General features: G+C 38.9%; 1 protein-coding gene across 1 annotated transcript in view; it reads left to right on the top strand.

The window, feature by feature from the left end:
• Window positions 1-17,013, top strand: part of LOC146477743 (uncharacterized) — a 34,138-nt gene extending 17,125 nt beyond the window's left edge. Inside the window, exons 11-19 of the mRNA XM_085113090.1 lie at window positions 1,086-1,178; window positions 1,566-1,658; window positions 1,895-1,987; window positions 2,530-2,622; window positions 2,915-3,007; window positions 3,672-3,764; window positions 4,259-4,360; window positions 5,236-5,334; window positions 6,967-17,013. Coding sequence (XP_084969216.1) covers window positions 1,086-1,178; window positions 1,566-1,658; window positions 1,895-1,987; window positions 2,530-2,622; window positions 2,915-3,007; window positions 3,672-3,764; window positions 4,259-4,360; window positions 5,236-5,334; window positions 6,967-11,654 — 5,447 coding nt within the window. The 3' untranslated portion in view covers window positions 11,655-17,013. The remainder of the gene's footprint in view (window positions 1-1,085; window positions 1,179-1,565; window positions 1,659-1,894; window positions 1,988-2,529; window positions 2,623-2,914; window positions 3,008-3,671; window positions 3,765-4,258; window positions 4,361-5,235; window positions 5,335-6,966) is intronic.
• The last annotated feature ends 246 nt before the right edge of the window (window positions 17,014-17,259 follow it).

The following is a 17,259-nucleotide window of genomic DNA, read 5'->3' as shown; positions in this document are numbered from 1 at the left end:
GCCGTGGCGAATTTTTCAATTCGATTATCAAATCCCGCGGGAGCATCAGAGACAAATCCCGCCATATACAAGGTGTTTTGCAAGCCTTAGTTGTGGTTTGCCACGCTTGAAATTCGGTATGTAACGATTAACTTGACAATTTCAAGGCAATGATTCAATAAAAGTACGATTAACATAGATTTTCAACGGTTAACACCGACTGGTGGTAAAAAGAATAGATAGTCTTTACCTTTTTAATAGAACTGCCGTTAATCGTTGTTAATCGTTGAAATGGCTACATGTCTTCCTGTTAATCGTGTAGAATGCTAGTATTTTGCGTTATCAAGAGTGATATGTCGACAAACGGGACAAAGCTAGATTTTGCGCCAGGAAATGGACACATTTTCTCTTGGAGAATGTAACTGTTTACATTTGGGACATTCCTGTCACGTACGTAGTAGTTTGTAACAGAATCTAATAAAAGCGTGACAGCATTCTTTTCGTTGCTCCCGCGAAAAACACCGCTTTCGTGTGCCGTGTTTCAAAGACAACGAGTGTATATTGAATACAAGTATTTAATCCTCAGTGCATTGTCCTTTTGGTCATCCAGTGTCTATAATGTTACCGATATGTCTTTACAAGATGGTAAAATTTCTCGATGGCATTAATACGAAACACAAAGCGGCGTGAAAAAATACTGGACAATGGTTTTCAATCGAATTGCAGTACACATGCAAAAGTTTGGACAAATCCGAGCTACATCGAAAAACGGGCTGAAATTCGACATAGGTCGGTTATGCTCCCAGCCCTTCAATTTGAAGAATCCCAACAACTATCAAAATAATTAATGGCATTTATGAGACATTTTAAAAGTCAGTTTTAAAAATCAAATCCTTATTTAAATTGACCCTAAAAATCTGTTTATTGTGAGAATATGATTTTCTTTGTTATACACTAATGCTGTTGTGGAGCTGGAAAAGCCCTCGGCATTCACAGGCCATGATATGAGGTACTTCATGACCAACCTTTTTATGTGTCTAGTGTCTTTCTTTTTTAGTATAATGACATACACGTTTGCTAAATTACAATTGTTTTCCCCTCTAAAGGTTTTTCTGATGGAAGTCAGTCTTCAGTAGCAGGTTACAGTCAGCTTCCTTTCCCTGCAGCCTCTCAAACGTATCTGACAAGTGGAACAGAAGGTGGGTGAAAACATTTTGTATAATCCCAATAACTGTCACGTAGCATTTAGAATAGATTTGATTTAAGGGTCAGTTCTCAAATAAAATAAATATTTATTTAAATTGACTTCACCGTGTGAACATAATTTTCTTTCTATATGCTAAGTTAATTTAATGCTTTTTGTCTGAGCCATTTTTCTGCTCTGCTAATGATCTGAATAGTCTGCCACAGGAGACGCTTGTTTCAGTCCTTATTTCACCTGTGGGTGAATCAAGAGCTGGAAAAAGCTTCTATGTCACAAGCTGTGATGTGAGGACTTTAGAACCCACCTTTCCATTCATTCAGTGTCTTTTTTATGAGAATAATGACATACAAGATTGCTTTTATTATAATTTTCTCCTCTGAAGGTTTTTCTGGTGGAAGTCAGTCTTCAATAGCAGGTTACAGTAAGCTTCCTTTCTCTGCAGCCTCTCAAACACATTTGAGAAGTGGAACTGAAGGTGGGTGGGAAACACCTTATGAAAACATTGATTACAAGACAAATATCATGCAGTTAGCATCTGCAAAAATCATTAAACATTAATAAGCTTTTTAATGCATGTTTGTGACCTTTATTCCTGCCTTTATATGCTAATGTTATAGACTTTTGTTTCTGCAATAAAATTGTTCTTTACTGAAGTCACCATTGATGTATAGATCTTCTTAATGTTACAAAAATTATTCATCCCCTCTGAAGGTTTTTCTGATGGAAGTCAGTCTTCAGTAGCAGTTAACAGTCAGCTTCCTTTCCCTGCAGCCTCTCAAACTCATCTAAGAAGTGGAACTGAAAGTAGGTGTAAACATTAAGTTTTATCCCATCAAAGCGAATGGTAACATTTGCAAAAATTGTAGGGCTGGCAGCATAATCAACCCAAATGACTTTTCAGATTGCTCTAATTGTTGTTAAGGTTATGATTGGCCACAATTTTTGCATGTGGCCTTGAATTCGTTCAGGGAATGATGCTCCAATATTTTATCTGCTGCTTTGTAAATTGTGCGGTAAAGCAGCAGATAAAACATTGAGCAAAGTTTCCTGAAGGAATTCAATGCCACATAAAAAAAACCCTGGTGAATCTGAGCTAAAACAAGAAAAAGTGATCTAAAAAGTCATTTGGGCGATTATATGCTCTCAGCCCTTCAATTGTCAGCTGTCTTGGTGTGTCAATCATTAAACAATAGTTACTTTTTTATGCAAGTGGTGTACTTACATGTATGTGGCTTTTTCTCCTTGCATTCATGTAGCTGCTGCATGCTGCTGTCTCATTGTACATCCACTCTGAAAATTAAAGTGCTATGTTGTATAATTTGTTATTATAATTTTCCCCTCTGAAGGTTTTTCTGGTGGAAGCCAGTCTTCAGTAGCAGATTACAGTCAGCTTCCTTTCCCTGCAGCCTCTCAAACTCATCTGACAAGTGGAATTCAAGGTTGGTGGGAACATTTTGAATAATCCCAACAACCATCAAATGGCATTTATGGGACATTTTAAGAGTCAGTTTTAAAATCAAATCCTTATTTAAATTGACCCTAAAAATCTGTTCATTGTTTGAATATAATTTTCTTTGTTATATACTTTAACGCTATTGTGGAGCTGGAAAAGCCCTCGGCATTCACAGGCTGTGATCTGAGGTACTTCAAGGTCCACCCTTTTTATTTATCTAGTGTCTTTTTTATTAGTATGACATACAAGTTTGCTTATTGCAATTTTCCCCTCTGAAGGTTTTTCAGGTAGAAGTCAGTCTTCAGTAGCAGGTTACAGTCAGCTTCCTTTCCCTGCCGCTTCTCAAACTCATCTGACAAGTGGAACAAAAGGTGGGTGAAAACATTTTGTATAATCCCAACAACTGTCACATGGCATTTAAAATAGATTTTTAAGGGTCAGTTTAATTTCAAATAAAATAAATATTTGTGTAAATAATTATTGACTTTACTGTGTCAACATAATTTTCTTTGCCATATGCTAAGTTAATTTAATGCTTTTGTCTGAGACATATTTTCTGCTCTGCTAATGATCTGAATAACCTGCCACAGGAGACATTTGTTTCAGTCCTTATTTCACCTGTGGGTGAATCAAGAGCTGGAAAAGGCTTCTGCGTCGCAAGCTGTGATGTGAGGACTTCAAAACCCACCTTTCCATTCCTTCATGGTCTTTCTTTGAGTATAATGACATACAAGTTTGCTTTTATTATAATTTTCCCCTCTGAAGGTGGGAATCACTAAGCAATCACAACAAAGATATCACAGACATTATTTACAAAAAAAGGCAGTTGTCTTCGTTGGTGTTTAATCAATTTTTTTTATAATAATTAATTAACAAAGCATAAAGACAAGAAGCACTGGTCTCTGAAATACAATGCCATGGCTTTTTCTTGTTTTATTCAATTTGTAAATGCTGCATTCTGCTGCCTGTTTGCATTCACTCTTAAATATGCTATATTCTGTAATTAAATACATGTTGCATTTTTCCCCTCTGAAGGTATTTCTGGTGGAAGTCAGTCTTCAGTAGCAGGTTACAGTCAGCTTCCTTTCCCTGCAGCCTCTCAAACTCATCTGAGAAGTGGAACTGAAGGTAGGCATGGAATTGAAATACAAAAGTTAGTTAACATCAGAACTGTCACAAAGCCTGTTTACATTGTATAATTTTATCTTCTTTTTATCCGGTATCCTTCACTGGATCCTCAATGTAACCTAGTATGTTGGCCTCGTGTCTAGCATCATGAATTTGATCCTTCAAAGGGTTACAAAATAATGGAGTGATAGGCTTCCACTGCTCTGTCACCTTGAAACCAAACCAAACCTCCCAAATTATATATCTCTTCGATTGGTTGTCCTGGTGGTGTAGTGGTTGTCACACTGGGCCACTCGTACTTTGTTTAAACACAATTGTTAAATTGATGCATACAAATACATTCTGACCTTTCCTACTTCAAACGCTCCCCTGCATATTACAGTATAGACGAGTTTTGTGTGAGTCATTCTCAAAGCAGTATATGTGTATGTGATCTTTCTCCATTTTGTCTGTGTACAATATGTACGTTAATTAATATGTAACTACGTCTTTAGGTTATTCACCTGCTCAGCTTGGAAGCCATCCTTTAGCAGTAGATTGCAATCCGTTGGGTTTCCCTGCCGGCACTCAAGCTCACCAAAGAAGTGGATCTGATGGTAGGTGGATTCTTAGCCTTAAATTAGACATCTGACGAGTGTTTTTCTGTGTATATTCTGTATACAGCTGATTGAAAAAGCAATGTTGTCCATTGCAAAGTGTGAGTGATTCCACATGATGGCGTCATTGGTGATCTAATCTTTTTCTCATTTTGTGAGAAATGTGTAAATTTTAAATAGGTCCGCAGAAAATTCCTACGTTCTTTTATTAATTTTGATAACAAGCGAATTGATAAAAATATAGAGGGAGCCCATTATACTTAAAAGCCTTGTGGTTTCTCATGGGCTTCCTTGCTACCTAGTTATGGTATTATTACACTATCTGGTTATTCTTTTTATCATGGCTTTTAGACTAAACGTCAAAACAAAAGATTGTTGAAATAAAAAATAAATAAATAAAAAAATAAATAAATAAAAACTTGACAACGTGAAATAAGCTCAAACACTTTAAATACTGTTTATAAAGATTAATATAGAAATAGAGTAAATATTTGGACAAAGGAGTCATGTCATAAGTACATAAATTATAATCATCTGGGTGAGTGTAGTCCTGAGAAGGACTGTTAGTGGTAACAGACTAACCTAGAGTGACCCTAGTCAGGCCTCTAGCCAGGAATTGACAACTAGGCAACCAATACTAATAGTCAGTGAGAGCAGACACCTCAGCCGGAATAAACAAAAGGCATCTGTTTTCTCGTGCTATTATCCTAGAAGCATATATCTGGTAATATTTGTAAAGGATTGAGTGCAATTTTACTTCTTCCTCTTTTTTTCCCCCCTAAAAAGTGAGTGCTCATATGTTGCCTGAAACAGCCAGCTGCCTAAAACCTTGGACCCAGTCATTCTATTATCTTGTTTGTTATTTTATGTTCTAGATTCTTTTAGGGAAGAGACATCATCAAAAAATAAAAGGTCATGTCCTAGTGCTACTCAGACTTCCAAGAGACTCAGACCGTTTACTCTTGTTTCTAGAGGTAACTGCCTATAAATGTAGAAGTCCTTAATTTATATGCATTTATAGCAGCTGAGAAATGTGTCGTGTTGGCAGAATATGTAGTCAATAACAGCCCTTATATCAAAGTAAAGCTTATATAGAGCTGGTTATCAAACTAAACCAATAATTTTGAAATAAAATGAATAATTTGCCGAATTTTTAGTTCTGTTTTCTCGAATCAATTTTTTCACTTGGAGGAGCCACTTCAAAGAGCTAAAACTCAAAAGGAATTAGATCGTTTGCCTTCAAATTTGGACAGTAGCTAGTTTAACAAATAAACAACAAAAACGTGTGTGCGAATTTTTCTTTCGAAATATTTACGAGAGTGATTTTGTACGATCACTCCACATTTTTCTCATCCTATTTCGAAAATGCTCTATAACTTTTCTTTGTGATTGAATATGGCAAAACGCAGACACGTTTTTTTTTTTAGCGCTTTGAGTCCGGAAACTGAGGAGCAAATTAAATTAGCAAAAAACAAAATTCGCTTTGACTCGTAGCTTTAAAAAGGTGATTCGGACACTCGCATTTAGAGGTCGTGAAAAATTCGACAATTCATTTTATTTCAAAATTCTTGGTATAGTTTGATAGCCAGCTCTTTAAGCTTCAATTTGATATAGGGTTTTAGGTATCTACAGTTTAAACTGGGCGCGCTACATCGCTTAAACGTGAGATACCTCTGAAGGTATATGGTAACCTTAAAAGCCAACCACTTCAAGGCTCCAACTAGGCTTCAACTATTTTCTAAATTAAAACGTTCTTTAAAAATACAAAACTATTCAAGAAGTTCAATCTCGCTGAGCGGAACAGCTAAAAATCTAAGCGGCGTAGAATGCGGAATAAGTGGATAAGTGTCAAATACAATTTATTTTTCGAGTCCTGGGCCTACTAAATACAAAGCAAACAACGTTTTATACCTGTCTGGTCAGCTCTCATTCCCGCTTGGTGTCCACGAATCCCTCATTAAGCATGCGCGCATTCACGAGTTAAAAATATCGCAAGTGTCACAGAGATTCTGGGATGAGGTTGAAGCTGTGTCCTCTATTGCTTGAAAAGCAGCTATGTTGCTGCATAAACACAAAGTGAAATCTTGATACATGTATCTACACTGCAATCCCCAGACTTATTGAAAGGCAGTGTTAAGAAAAGTAATGGGATTGCTCTTGTTACGTTAGTTGGTACTTAAGGTATTTAGTTTTAAATTTTACAGCGCTTTTCAATAACATGCAGACTCTGATCATTAAATCCCACTTTCTTTCTTTCTTTCTTTCTTTTCTAAGACGTGTTCTGTGATTAACGGTGGCAGAGAACTGAAAGCATAACAATGGCTGAGTCTTCAGTGTTCACGTGTCATTGAAATGCCCGTTTAACAACCACCATTTTTCCATGTTTGAGTAGATGCGACGTCTGGGAATTTAACATTTAAATTCGAAGTTGGGCGGTTATTCAGTTTTAATTTTGCACTCAGAACAAATTCATGTGTTTTGAGACCAAGCTTGCGCAAATCAAAGTGAAACTGAATTCCTATACAAGCAGTATGTTAAAAGTCATGCTCTCAGTAAACTGTTTGACGCAGAAAACAACTTTGACTGTGAATGCTGTTTTGTTGTAGGGAGAGATAACCCTGTTGTTAGACTTCTAAAGGCAGAGTATAACAGGCGGTCTCTTTTGAGACCCCTTCTTTGGGAGAATACCTTGAAGTTACCTCTGGAAGATGTCTATACAAGATTGATAATGCTATCAAGACGAAAAACAGACTTTCGGCTAGAAAAGAACGAAGTGGCCATGTATGACATCTTCAAAAGCTTTAGAGCTGTGTATCTTCCGATATTCCCAGGAGGTGTTCAGCTTGAAGATAGTGAGAGTGAAGTGGAGATGTATGACATCTTTAACACTTTAAATAAAGGAGAAGATTCCACAGTGCTGGTAGAGGGAAGCCCAGGGATTGGCAAGACAACTTTCTGCCTTAAAATAGCCTGTGATTGGGCAAATGGAAAAATTCCGAAAGGGTGTTCATTTCCTGAATTTAATATTGTGTTACTCCTGAAATGCCGGGACATTGATGGAGACATAATAAAAGCCATCGATGAACAACTTCTGCCTGAAGATGACGACGTCAAGAAAGAGTTAAGGGATTACATCCAGGATATCCATAACCAAGAACAAATTCTAATAATTTTGGATGGCCTTGATGAGCTACCTGTGGGTGCTGAACATTACGTGGATAGATTGCTTCACAGACGAATGTTTCCATTTTGCTTTCTTCTGGCGACATCGCGTCAAGAGAGAGGAATAGAATTGAGACAGAACGTTAACTTTGATGTCCTTTTGCAAATAGAAGGATTTACTGACAAAGATGCCTTCGAGTATATCAGAAAGCACTTCAGACTCTTGGGGCCCGAACATTTGTCAAAAGGAGAGAAGCTTATCAAAGCAATCCAGGAAAACTCTTTCCTCCATGCTTTACCAAGCAATCCACTGAATTTGCTCCTTCTCTGTGTCGTTTTTGAGGACTACGAGGGAGAACTTCCATCTCGCCGTACTGAGCTCTATCAGATTATTGTTCGATGCATTTTACGAAGATTTTGTGCAAAAAATAAGTTGAAAGCTCCCCAGGATGATGAGGCTCTTGAGAAGAAATTTGAAAAGAGTTTACTTGCACTGGGAGAGTTGGCTTGGAAATGCCTGTTAGAAGATCGTCTTTCTTTTCGTGAAGGAGAACTTGCAAAATTTGAAGAAATGTATAAAGATCTGGCAGCTCGGATATCAGGTTTCGTTTTCAAGGAAGCAAGTCTGAAAAAGATCAACCCACAGCACGAATACCACTTCTTCCACAAAACATTCCAAGAACACTTGGCCGCACGATACCTGGCATTTCTGTTATTAAAGAAAGAAGTCAATATCTTCATACAGTTTCACTTAGACTTCCATAAGCATATTGTGGTAAAATACCGGCAAGTGTTTCTGTTTCTTGCTGGTATACTGGGTGAGGAAGCGAGTATCCTTTTCAGACAGATTGGTGAGAAGCTGGAGTGTGACAACTGGGACTGGCTCAAGTGCAAAAAGGAGGAAGGAACGTTTTTTACTGAAAGTTTCAGTGAAAGTGGAAATCCTGAAAAAGTGGCAATGGCTCTTTTTTCCTTCATTCCTTTCCCTTTGACTGTGGAAGTGGACGGACACTACGGCTATTCTTATTCTAGTTTTTTTGAGGTTGGAAAATACTGCCGGAACTTTTCACAATTACGGCATCCTGTTCATTTATTTGTGTATTGTGATGAAGATTATAGAGTTTTTAAAGGCAATTCTGCTTTTTATTCCCTGGAATCTTGTCCTAAACAACAGAGTTTGTTCGTTTCCACATTAGAAGCTCTAGGAGATGCCTTTTATGATGGTCTGTCTCAAAACTCGACTTTGATGTCAGTTACTCTTAAAACTTCCCGCAGCCTCCCATGTGACGTAGCTGATATTATTGGTGATAACTTGGCTGCAAGCAACATCTTGACTTCCGTGACGTTTGAACTGTTTAATGAGTGGGGCGAGGCTTGGGCCAGAGCTCTTGAAAAAGGATTGTCTGCGGATACACCATTGAAGTCAGTTGTCCTAAAGATTTATGGTTCATTGAGTGACACTGCAATACTGGCTTTGAAAAGAGTTTTAGTCAACACATCGTTGACCTCGGTTGTCATAACTATTTTTGGAGACATGCAGGATTCATTAGCTACTGCCCTTTGTGAAGCACTTTCAGAACAAGCCGTTTTAAAATCTTTTACTTTGATTGTTTTCGGAAGGCTGAGTGAATCAGGCATCGTCTTCTTAAAAAGAGGTTTCTTAAAAAATTGCTCCGTGGATAATTTGAAAGTAAAAATCTTTGGTGAACTCCTTGACAGCTGGGCGACTGTTATTAAAGGTATAATTTCAGCAAACAAAGCAAAACAGTCGTGCACTTTCCACCCGAATACCAGTGGAAACATTGCAGCTGCTAAGGTCGCTTGTCTTACTCCTGTTTCGGCTAAGAGCAGTTTTAATTTAGAACAGACATTAAACGTCTGGGGTGAGTTGAGCTGTGAAGTTATAGAAGCTGTCGGGAGACTCTTGGTGAAGTCCACACCGTATCGATTCACTCTTAACATTCACGGAAACGTAACTGATGATATTGCAAGCAGTCTTGCGAGCTACCTAAAGATAGAAAAGTGCGTACACCCCGTTACTTTCAACATTTGGGGTGAATTAACCACTAAAGGGAAGGCTGCTATTAAGCGGTTTTCAGGTGCCAACCACAATGCGCACTTAAAGGTGATTGTCCATGACTTGATATCAGACTGTTCTCCATGTGGCCTTAATTTCTGTATTGATGAGCCCTCGTTATTACCTTCAGTATTCACTAAAGTGAAGGATACTGGAACAAGTGAACTTAGTCTCACAATCAGTGGCGTGAGTGATGACTGGGCACAGGGTCTGAATGACGGTTTAACAAACAGCACGTCATTAACAACACTTGCTCTTACAATCGAGAACTGCCCTGGCGACAACGTAGGGTGGATGCAACGTCTCCTTGAAGTGGTGTTGGAAAACACCTCGTTAGCTACACTCGCTCTCACTTTTGCATTATATTCCCTCACTGACAAGGGAATAGACCTCAGCAACAGTTTGGGGAAAAACGCGTCTTTAACGGCACTCTCCCTTACCATCAACAGCCACATTAGCGACAGTTGCTTCCTTTGGCTATTTCTGCATGACGGTTTGGCGTCAAACAAGTCATTACGTACACTTACTCTTACAATCAACGACTACAGTTACACGGGTGAAGTCTGGATACTGGGTCTGGGTGATGGTTTGGCGTCAAACGAGTCATTACATACACTAACACTTACAATCAACAACTACAGTGGCACGGGTGGAGACTGGATACTGGGTCTGGGTCCTGGTTTGGCGTCAAACGAGTCATTACATACACTCACTCTTACAATCAACAACTACAGTGGCACGGGTGGAGACTGGATACAGGATCTCGGTCATAGTTTGGCGTCAAACAAGTCATTAGATACACTCACTCTTACAATCAACAACTACAGTGGCACGGGTGAAGACTTGATACAGGGTCTGGGTCCTGGTTTGGCGTCAAACAAGTCATTACATACACTCACTCTTACAATCAACAACTACAGTGGCACGGGTGGAGACTGGATACAGGGTCTGGGTCCTGGTTTGGCGTCAAACAAGTCATTACATACACTCACTCGTACAATCAACAACTACAGTGGCACGGGTGGAGACTGGATACAGGATCTCGGTCATGGTTTGGCGTCAAACAAGTCATTAGATACACTCACTCTTACAATCAACAACTACAGTGGCACGGGTGAAGACTGGATACAGGGTCTGGGTCCTGGTTTGGCGTCAAACAAGTCATTACATACACTCACTCTTACAATCAACAACTGCAGTGTCACGGGTGGAGACTGGATACTGGGTCTGGGTGATGGTTTGTCGTCAAACAAGTCATTACATACACTCACTCTTACAATCAACAACTACACTAGCACGAGGGGATACTGGATACTGGGTCTGAGTGATGGTTTGGCGTCAAACAAGTCATTACATACACTCACTCTTACAATCAACAACTACAGTGTCACAGGTGGAGACTGGATACTGGGTCTGGGTGATGGTTTGGCGTCAAACGAGTCATTACATACACTCACTCTTACAATCAACAACTACACTGGCACGTGTGGAGTCTGGATACTGGGTCTGGGTCATGATTTGGCGTCAAACGAGTCATTACATACACTCACTCTTACAATCAACAACTACAGTGACGCGGGTGGTGACTGGACACAGGGTCTGGGTGATGGTTTGGCGTCAAACAAGTCATTACATACACTCACTCTTACAATCAACAACCACAGTGGCGCGGGTGGTGACTGGACACAGGGTGTGGGTGATGTTTTGGCGTCAAACAAGTCATTAGATACACTCACTCTTACAATCAACAACTACAGTGACGCGGCTGGAGTCTCGATAACGGATCTGGGTGATGGTTTCGCCAGAAATAAGTCATTAACAACTGTCAGTCTTACAATCAATAGCTGTAGTGAAGTGAGTGAAGATCAGTTACTGGAACTGTGCAATAATCTGGCAGAGAGCGACTCATTAACTGCTCTGAAATTGACAATCAACGACCACAGTACTACAAGTAGAGGCCTTGGATGTGATCTTAGCGAGTGTTTTGCAGACTGTAAGTCTTTAGCTTATCTTAGTTTAACGGTAAGCCTGTATGGAGAAGAAAATGTTTGCTAAAACCTACCACTCCGTGAGCAAAGTGAAAGTAAATTTATCCAATCAAAATCAATAATTATAACGAAGGCGTGTATCCATAACTCAATTGACGCATGCGCTGCATCCGTTTAATGACACGTGCAAGTTACATTGAGCTAAGAGAATTTGTTCTTGGTCGCTAATGAAGAAGAAAACTTTTTTGAAGAACTGCAAAGATGGAAAACGATTTCGGAGCATGTAAAAGTCTCTCTTTATAAGAAAACGAAACGACAAATAGCGGCGGGAATAATTCGAAGCCCACCGTGGGGCTATAATAGTAACGAACTCAGCAAAAACTAAACAAACTACAGATTTGATCTATCGGATTCTCTAAGGTAAACAAGTTTGTAACGCTGATATAAAAATAATAGAAGCTATGTAACGGTAGTTTTCCAGGGAAAATTTTCGTATTATAGGACAATGAAACCTTTTTTTTTTCCCCATTTCCAAAAGCCGTCTTTTTTTGCATTAGTATGTTAATTTTAGACGCAAAAGTTTGTTAGACGATAGCGATCCAATACGTCAAACTTTGCTTTTGAACTTAACTCTAAAATCAGTCGAAGAGATTTTCAAAACGGCGCAAAAATACGGTTCCTTGCAAGAAAGGAAATAAGATATTTAGAAAAGGAAGTTTAGAACGCGCGTAACTAATAAACTTATGGAAGCTCCGACGGTTTTAGATTTTCTTCGCTCACTCTTGTTTGTTTTTTATACCGTTTTCTGTTGGCTTTGTTATGAACGGATTGGTGTAAGTAACCAGACGACGTTTTCCCCGTTGAACCACTTGGCTCCTTGCCAAACCGCGTCTGTTTCATCCTTTTAGCTGTGCGTCTATCGAGTTATGGACACTTGAAAAGTTTTAAGCGCACTTGAGAAATGGTGAAGAGTATCAACCTTGCTTAGCAGTGTCATTAGCCTATTAAGCCCTTATATCAAACCGCAAATTCTCCTCATTGGCGTCTTCATATTTGTTGTGGTATTAGTTGGGAGAAATTGCTCAAAGTCAGTTTATCTTTCAGTGACGATTTGCTATATTCTCGTGATCTGCGTGTTTGATGTATTACCGATACTGTAAACTGCCGCTTATCAGCCCCCCCCCCCCCCCCCTCCTCCGCTTATCAGCCCTCCCGGTTATAGGCCCATCCACCTCTAAACCAAAAAATACATCCGATTATAAGCCCCCTCCCCCCCCCCCCCCGGATATAAGCCCCCCTCTGGTTTCGTTCGTGTTGTTGGTTTTTATTTTGTTAAAAATATTGACGTTTTGAGGCTTAATTAAAAACCAGTAAGTGAAAAACGTATTTCGATCAACACTGCTATAGCTCATTTAGAAACGGTGTTTTTATTCCGGTTATAACCCCCCTCGGATATAAGCCCCTCCCTTTATAAGGCCATGTAAAACCCTTACGAAGCTGTATTAGCCCAGGGCTTAGAAGCGAAAGTTTACGGTATTTCAAGGAGGACAAAGCTACTGATCTCCATAGGGGCTTAAAGGGTTAACTGTCTCCTGTCTTCAAATTTGCCTCTGTGTTAATTGTGTTTGTCAAAGGTAACGGCGCTACTTTTATTTAGTAGTTTAATTTTGGACTTGTTGAACTGGAACTAGCTTGTAATTGAGCTTACGCAGGGAATTATCGTTAAACAAAGCTACGATACGATACGATAATGAAGATTGATTGAAAGGAATCCCTGCATAAGCCTTTGTTTCAAGGCAGCTCCATTTCTTAGCTCAAAATACGTTATTTTGTATTTACCAATGGTGGCCGCGCTTGCTTGATTAATGACCCAGGAGTGGAATGAAATCTTGACCGATTAAGAGTTATCAATGATCCTTTCAACCAGACACCAAGCCAAATTCTTCATTTTTTGTGTTGTAAGTGATGTAAGAGGTTCGAGCATTTGGGGAAAATTCTGTGCACCGTGACGAAAGCAGGTTAGTTTTGAAAAGTTGGAGGCTGGGTATAAAATGCAGTCCGAGATAAAATCTGATTAAACATTTGCTATTAGATGTGAGGCAAGTGCAAAGGAGATCAACGTGTTGGACACAATCGTGTGGATATTTAGAAAATTAAACTCGACCCGAGTTTGAGTGTCACTTCAAAGAGCATTTAAAACTCAAAATTTAAGAAAATCCTAAAATTCAATTTATAAAACAGGGCCCAGTTGTTCGAAAGACGATTAACGCTAATCCACGATTAAAAGTTAACCGAGGTTTGTATCTCGCTCGTTAAAAATGTTTTTAACAGCTGAGTTTTAGCATAAGGCAAAGAAAAGTCTTAGTCAAAACTGAAGGGCAAAAGTCTTTTGGAAAAATGATTATTGATTAGTAATTAAACTCAAATCAAACTTCACGTTAACCCAGGATTATCTTAATCGGGCTTTGAACAACTGGGCCCAGAAGACAAGGAAGAACACCACGGGAAAGTGGTGTTTAGTAGCTCTGATTGATTGGTCACATTTGAGGAATCTCATCCACAGACTCAAAAGTTAGAACCATCTTGTACTTAAATAGATTCCATTTTGCCGTGCGTCGGTACTCTGATAACGCACAGATGACGTCAAAACGTGGTGAGAACAAAGAAGTACGCTACGAGCATGCAATTGTGATCTTCTAAATTAGAGTATAATCCGAAAGAATTTCACTAACATTATTTTCAAAACTAACCTTTATTCCAGAAGGAAATCCTGACCCTAAAATATTACAGCATGTAAGTCGCTTCACTGCGATTTGTAATCGATTACTCGCCATTACCGGATTTCTATCGGCGACTTATTTCGACAAATATTTGCTTCCTTTTCACGTCACAAAAACGTTCTAGCTTTCCTATCCTGGTTGAGGTCACTCTCTACGGTCTTTGTCCAATTTTTTATTCGGCAGTTTTCCTTTCCTGCGAAAAATTTGCTTGTGTTTGTCCGCTACTCGCAAAAACAGTTTGCAAAGCTTTGTTGACCAGTCGCTCTGGCTGGACTCTAGACTGATCACGTGCGCCGGTCACACCACTCGGTGAGGTCAATCGTGCGTCTATACTCTAATCACACACTCCTCTACACCAATCAAAACGGGAGTTTAACACAGTTCATTGTATAAAGCATAATAAACAACACCACACGAAAGCAATGCTTAGTAGCTTTCATTTGAATGGTCACACTTGAGGATTTTATCCACAAACTCAAAAAGTAGAATCACGTTGTACAGCATTCCTGTGGGAGTGGAAGAGTTTACGGTTTTCTTGAAAAGTGTCATTGTATATTTAGAATCTATCAAAGTTCCCTGCAGAGATGCTTCTCTTCCTGTCGATCCCAACATGTGGCATGTAATTCAAATGCATGGTTATGTTGTTGTTTTATTGTGCACATACCTTGTACTGTTACCCTGGCCGTTTCTAATTGCACACAAGGCTGGGTGAAGAATTTTATCTCGGTCTGCAGCCGATACTCAGTCTGAAGTCTGCAGCGTAAGGGTGAGTCGATATTGATGCCACATAGTCGATACCTGGAAGTGTTCAAGTATCGATACTTGTGAACGGCACAGGTTTTGTTTTGATGCCGTTAAACTGACAACTTCAAAGAAGCGTGATGTGTATTCCACACAACATTGGAGGAATTTTAATTCTTACTGCTCTCAAGCATAACCTTTTTTTGCGGAAGAATTTTACTGATCTCTTGGCAACACAGCAACTTGAGCGTTCTCTACTCGTTTAAGCCTGGATTCTACCGACGGTAATGAACTCATAGTACAAGTCTGGAGCAAAGACGTCACAGTATCGATATAAAAAAGTGCCAACTATCGGGTAATATCTCACGAATATCGTATCGCATGTGAAGCTGGTATCGGCTCAATTTTACTTGCAGACTACCGAAGTATTAATTGAAAATGAAAGTCCGTTGTCATGGTTTAAATGTGAATTTGTTGTTGGGGTGACTGTGGGGTTTCTCTCGTCTCATGATTCCCAAATGGATCGGTTTGTTAAAGAAATTACCTTTCAAGTGTAAGTAATGTAAATAGCTGTTGAAGACCGTGAAAGTCAAAGCAGCTGAATTGTATTTTAACAGTTTAGAAAAGAAGACACAAATCGAGAAGGTTTTGTCTTCTCTCTATGATCCTTGTACTGGCAAATCTCCTGTAATTTAAGTACGGGGAAAAATTACCAAATGTTGTTGCTTTTATAAGTAAAGCGTAACCACCGGAACATTATTTCATGCCATGTCGTGCTGTACAAACCAAAGACATGGGATAAGTTTTGTAGTTGGGAAGATAGGAATTGCACAGCCGTACATATTTCTAACAGGGTGCATTTGGTACCTCAATTGTACATAGACACTAAGGCAGATTTAACATTTCTAGAATCAGAAGTCACAAATCGAGAAGGTTTTGTCTTTTTTCTTGAATCCTTGTGCTGTTAAATCTCCTGTAATTCAGGGTACGGCATGTAAGTTTTGTAGTTAGGTAAATAGCAATTGTTACAGCCATACATTTTCTAACAGGATGCATTTGGTACCTCAATTGTACATAGACGTTAAGGCAGATTTAACATTTTAAGATGAGAAGACACAAATCGAGAAGGTTTTGTCTTCTTTCTATAATCCTTGTACTGATAAATCTGTAATTCAAGTACGGGGGAAAAAGTTTCCCTGCCAAATGTTATCGCTTTCATTAAGTAAGTTAAACTAACGAGAACATTATTCCATGCTATGTCGTGCTGTACAAACCAAAGACATGGGATAAGTTTTGTAGTTAGGTAGATAGCAATTGCACAGCCGTACATATTTCTAATTAACAATTGGATTATGAGCTCGAGATTTCTATCGCGTGATAGTTGATGAGGGCGAAGCCCGAATCACCTATCACGCATAGAAATCGAGAGCGAATAATCTAATTGTTTTAGTATAAATCTACTAGTTGTTCAAAACTAAACAAGTAAACTATCTATATCCTCATCGCAGACACTTCGAAAACGCGACAAAGCGGCTGCCATTTTGTTGAAAACCGCTACACACTATCTATCACAGAATAGATAGCGAGTAGCGTAGCCAATCAGAGAACGGCATTCGTGATAGAACACTAGTACTAGTAGATTTATACTAACAGGGTGCATTTGGTACCTCAATTGTACATAGACGTTAATGAACTTGAAAGTTTAAGCAGATTCAACATTTTAAAATCAGAAGACACAAATTCAGAAGATTTTGTCTTTTGCTATAATCCTTGTAACGCAATTGCAGGGTAGAATGTTTTGTGCCAAGTGACTTCTACCAAGTAGATTACAAGAGACAAATATGAAATTGACTCCGAGAAACGAAATCGGAGCAAAATGTAATATTAGAATTTGAATTAAAAATGCTCGAGTATGATATCTGTATTTGATTTACATAGATCAACGTGAAATGTTCCTAAAATACCAATTGGTCCATCAGAATATAAGCAAAGGGAACAAAGAAACTCGTCAATTGAAGGAATTTGTATATTTACAGAGATCAATATAGGATTTCTCCTTTTCGAACTCATTAATTCATGAAGAGAAAGCAAAGAACATCACTACAGTGAAGAAGATTTGGAAATGTGATCGTAATTATCCTAAAATTTGTT

Source organism: Pavona decussata, unplaced genomic scaffold (assembly GCF_977016875.1).
Source record: "Pavona decussata unplaced genomic scaffold, jaPavDecu1.1 SCAFFOLD_69, whole genome shotgun sequence".
Lineage (NCBI taxonomy): Eukaryota > Metazoa > Cnidaria > Anthozoa > Scleractinia > Agariciidae > Pavona > Pavona decussata.
This window is presented reverse-complemented; position numbering and strand designations above follow the sequence as displayed.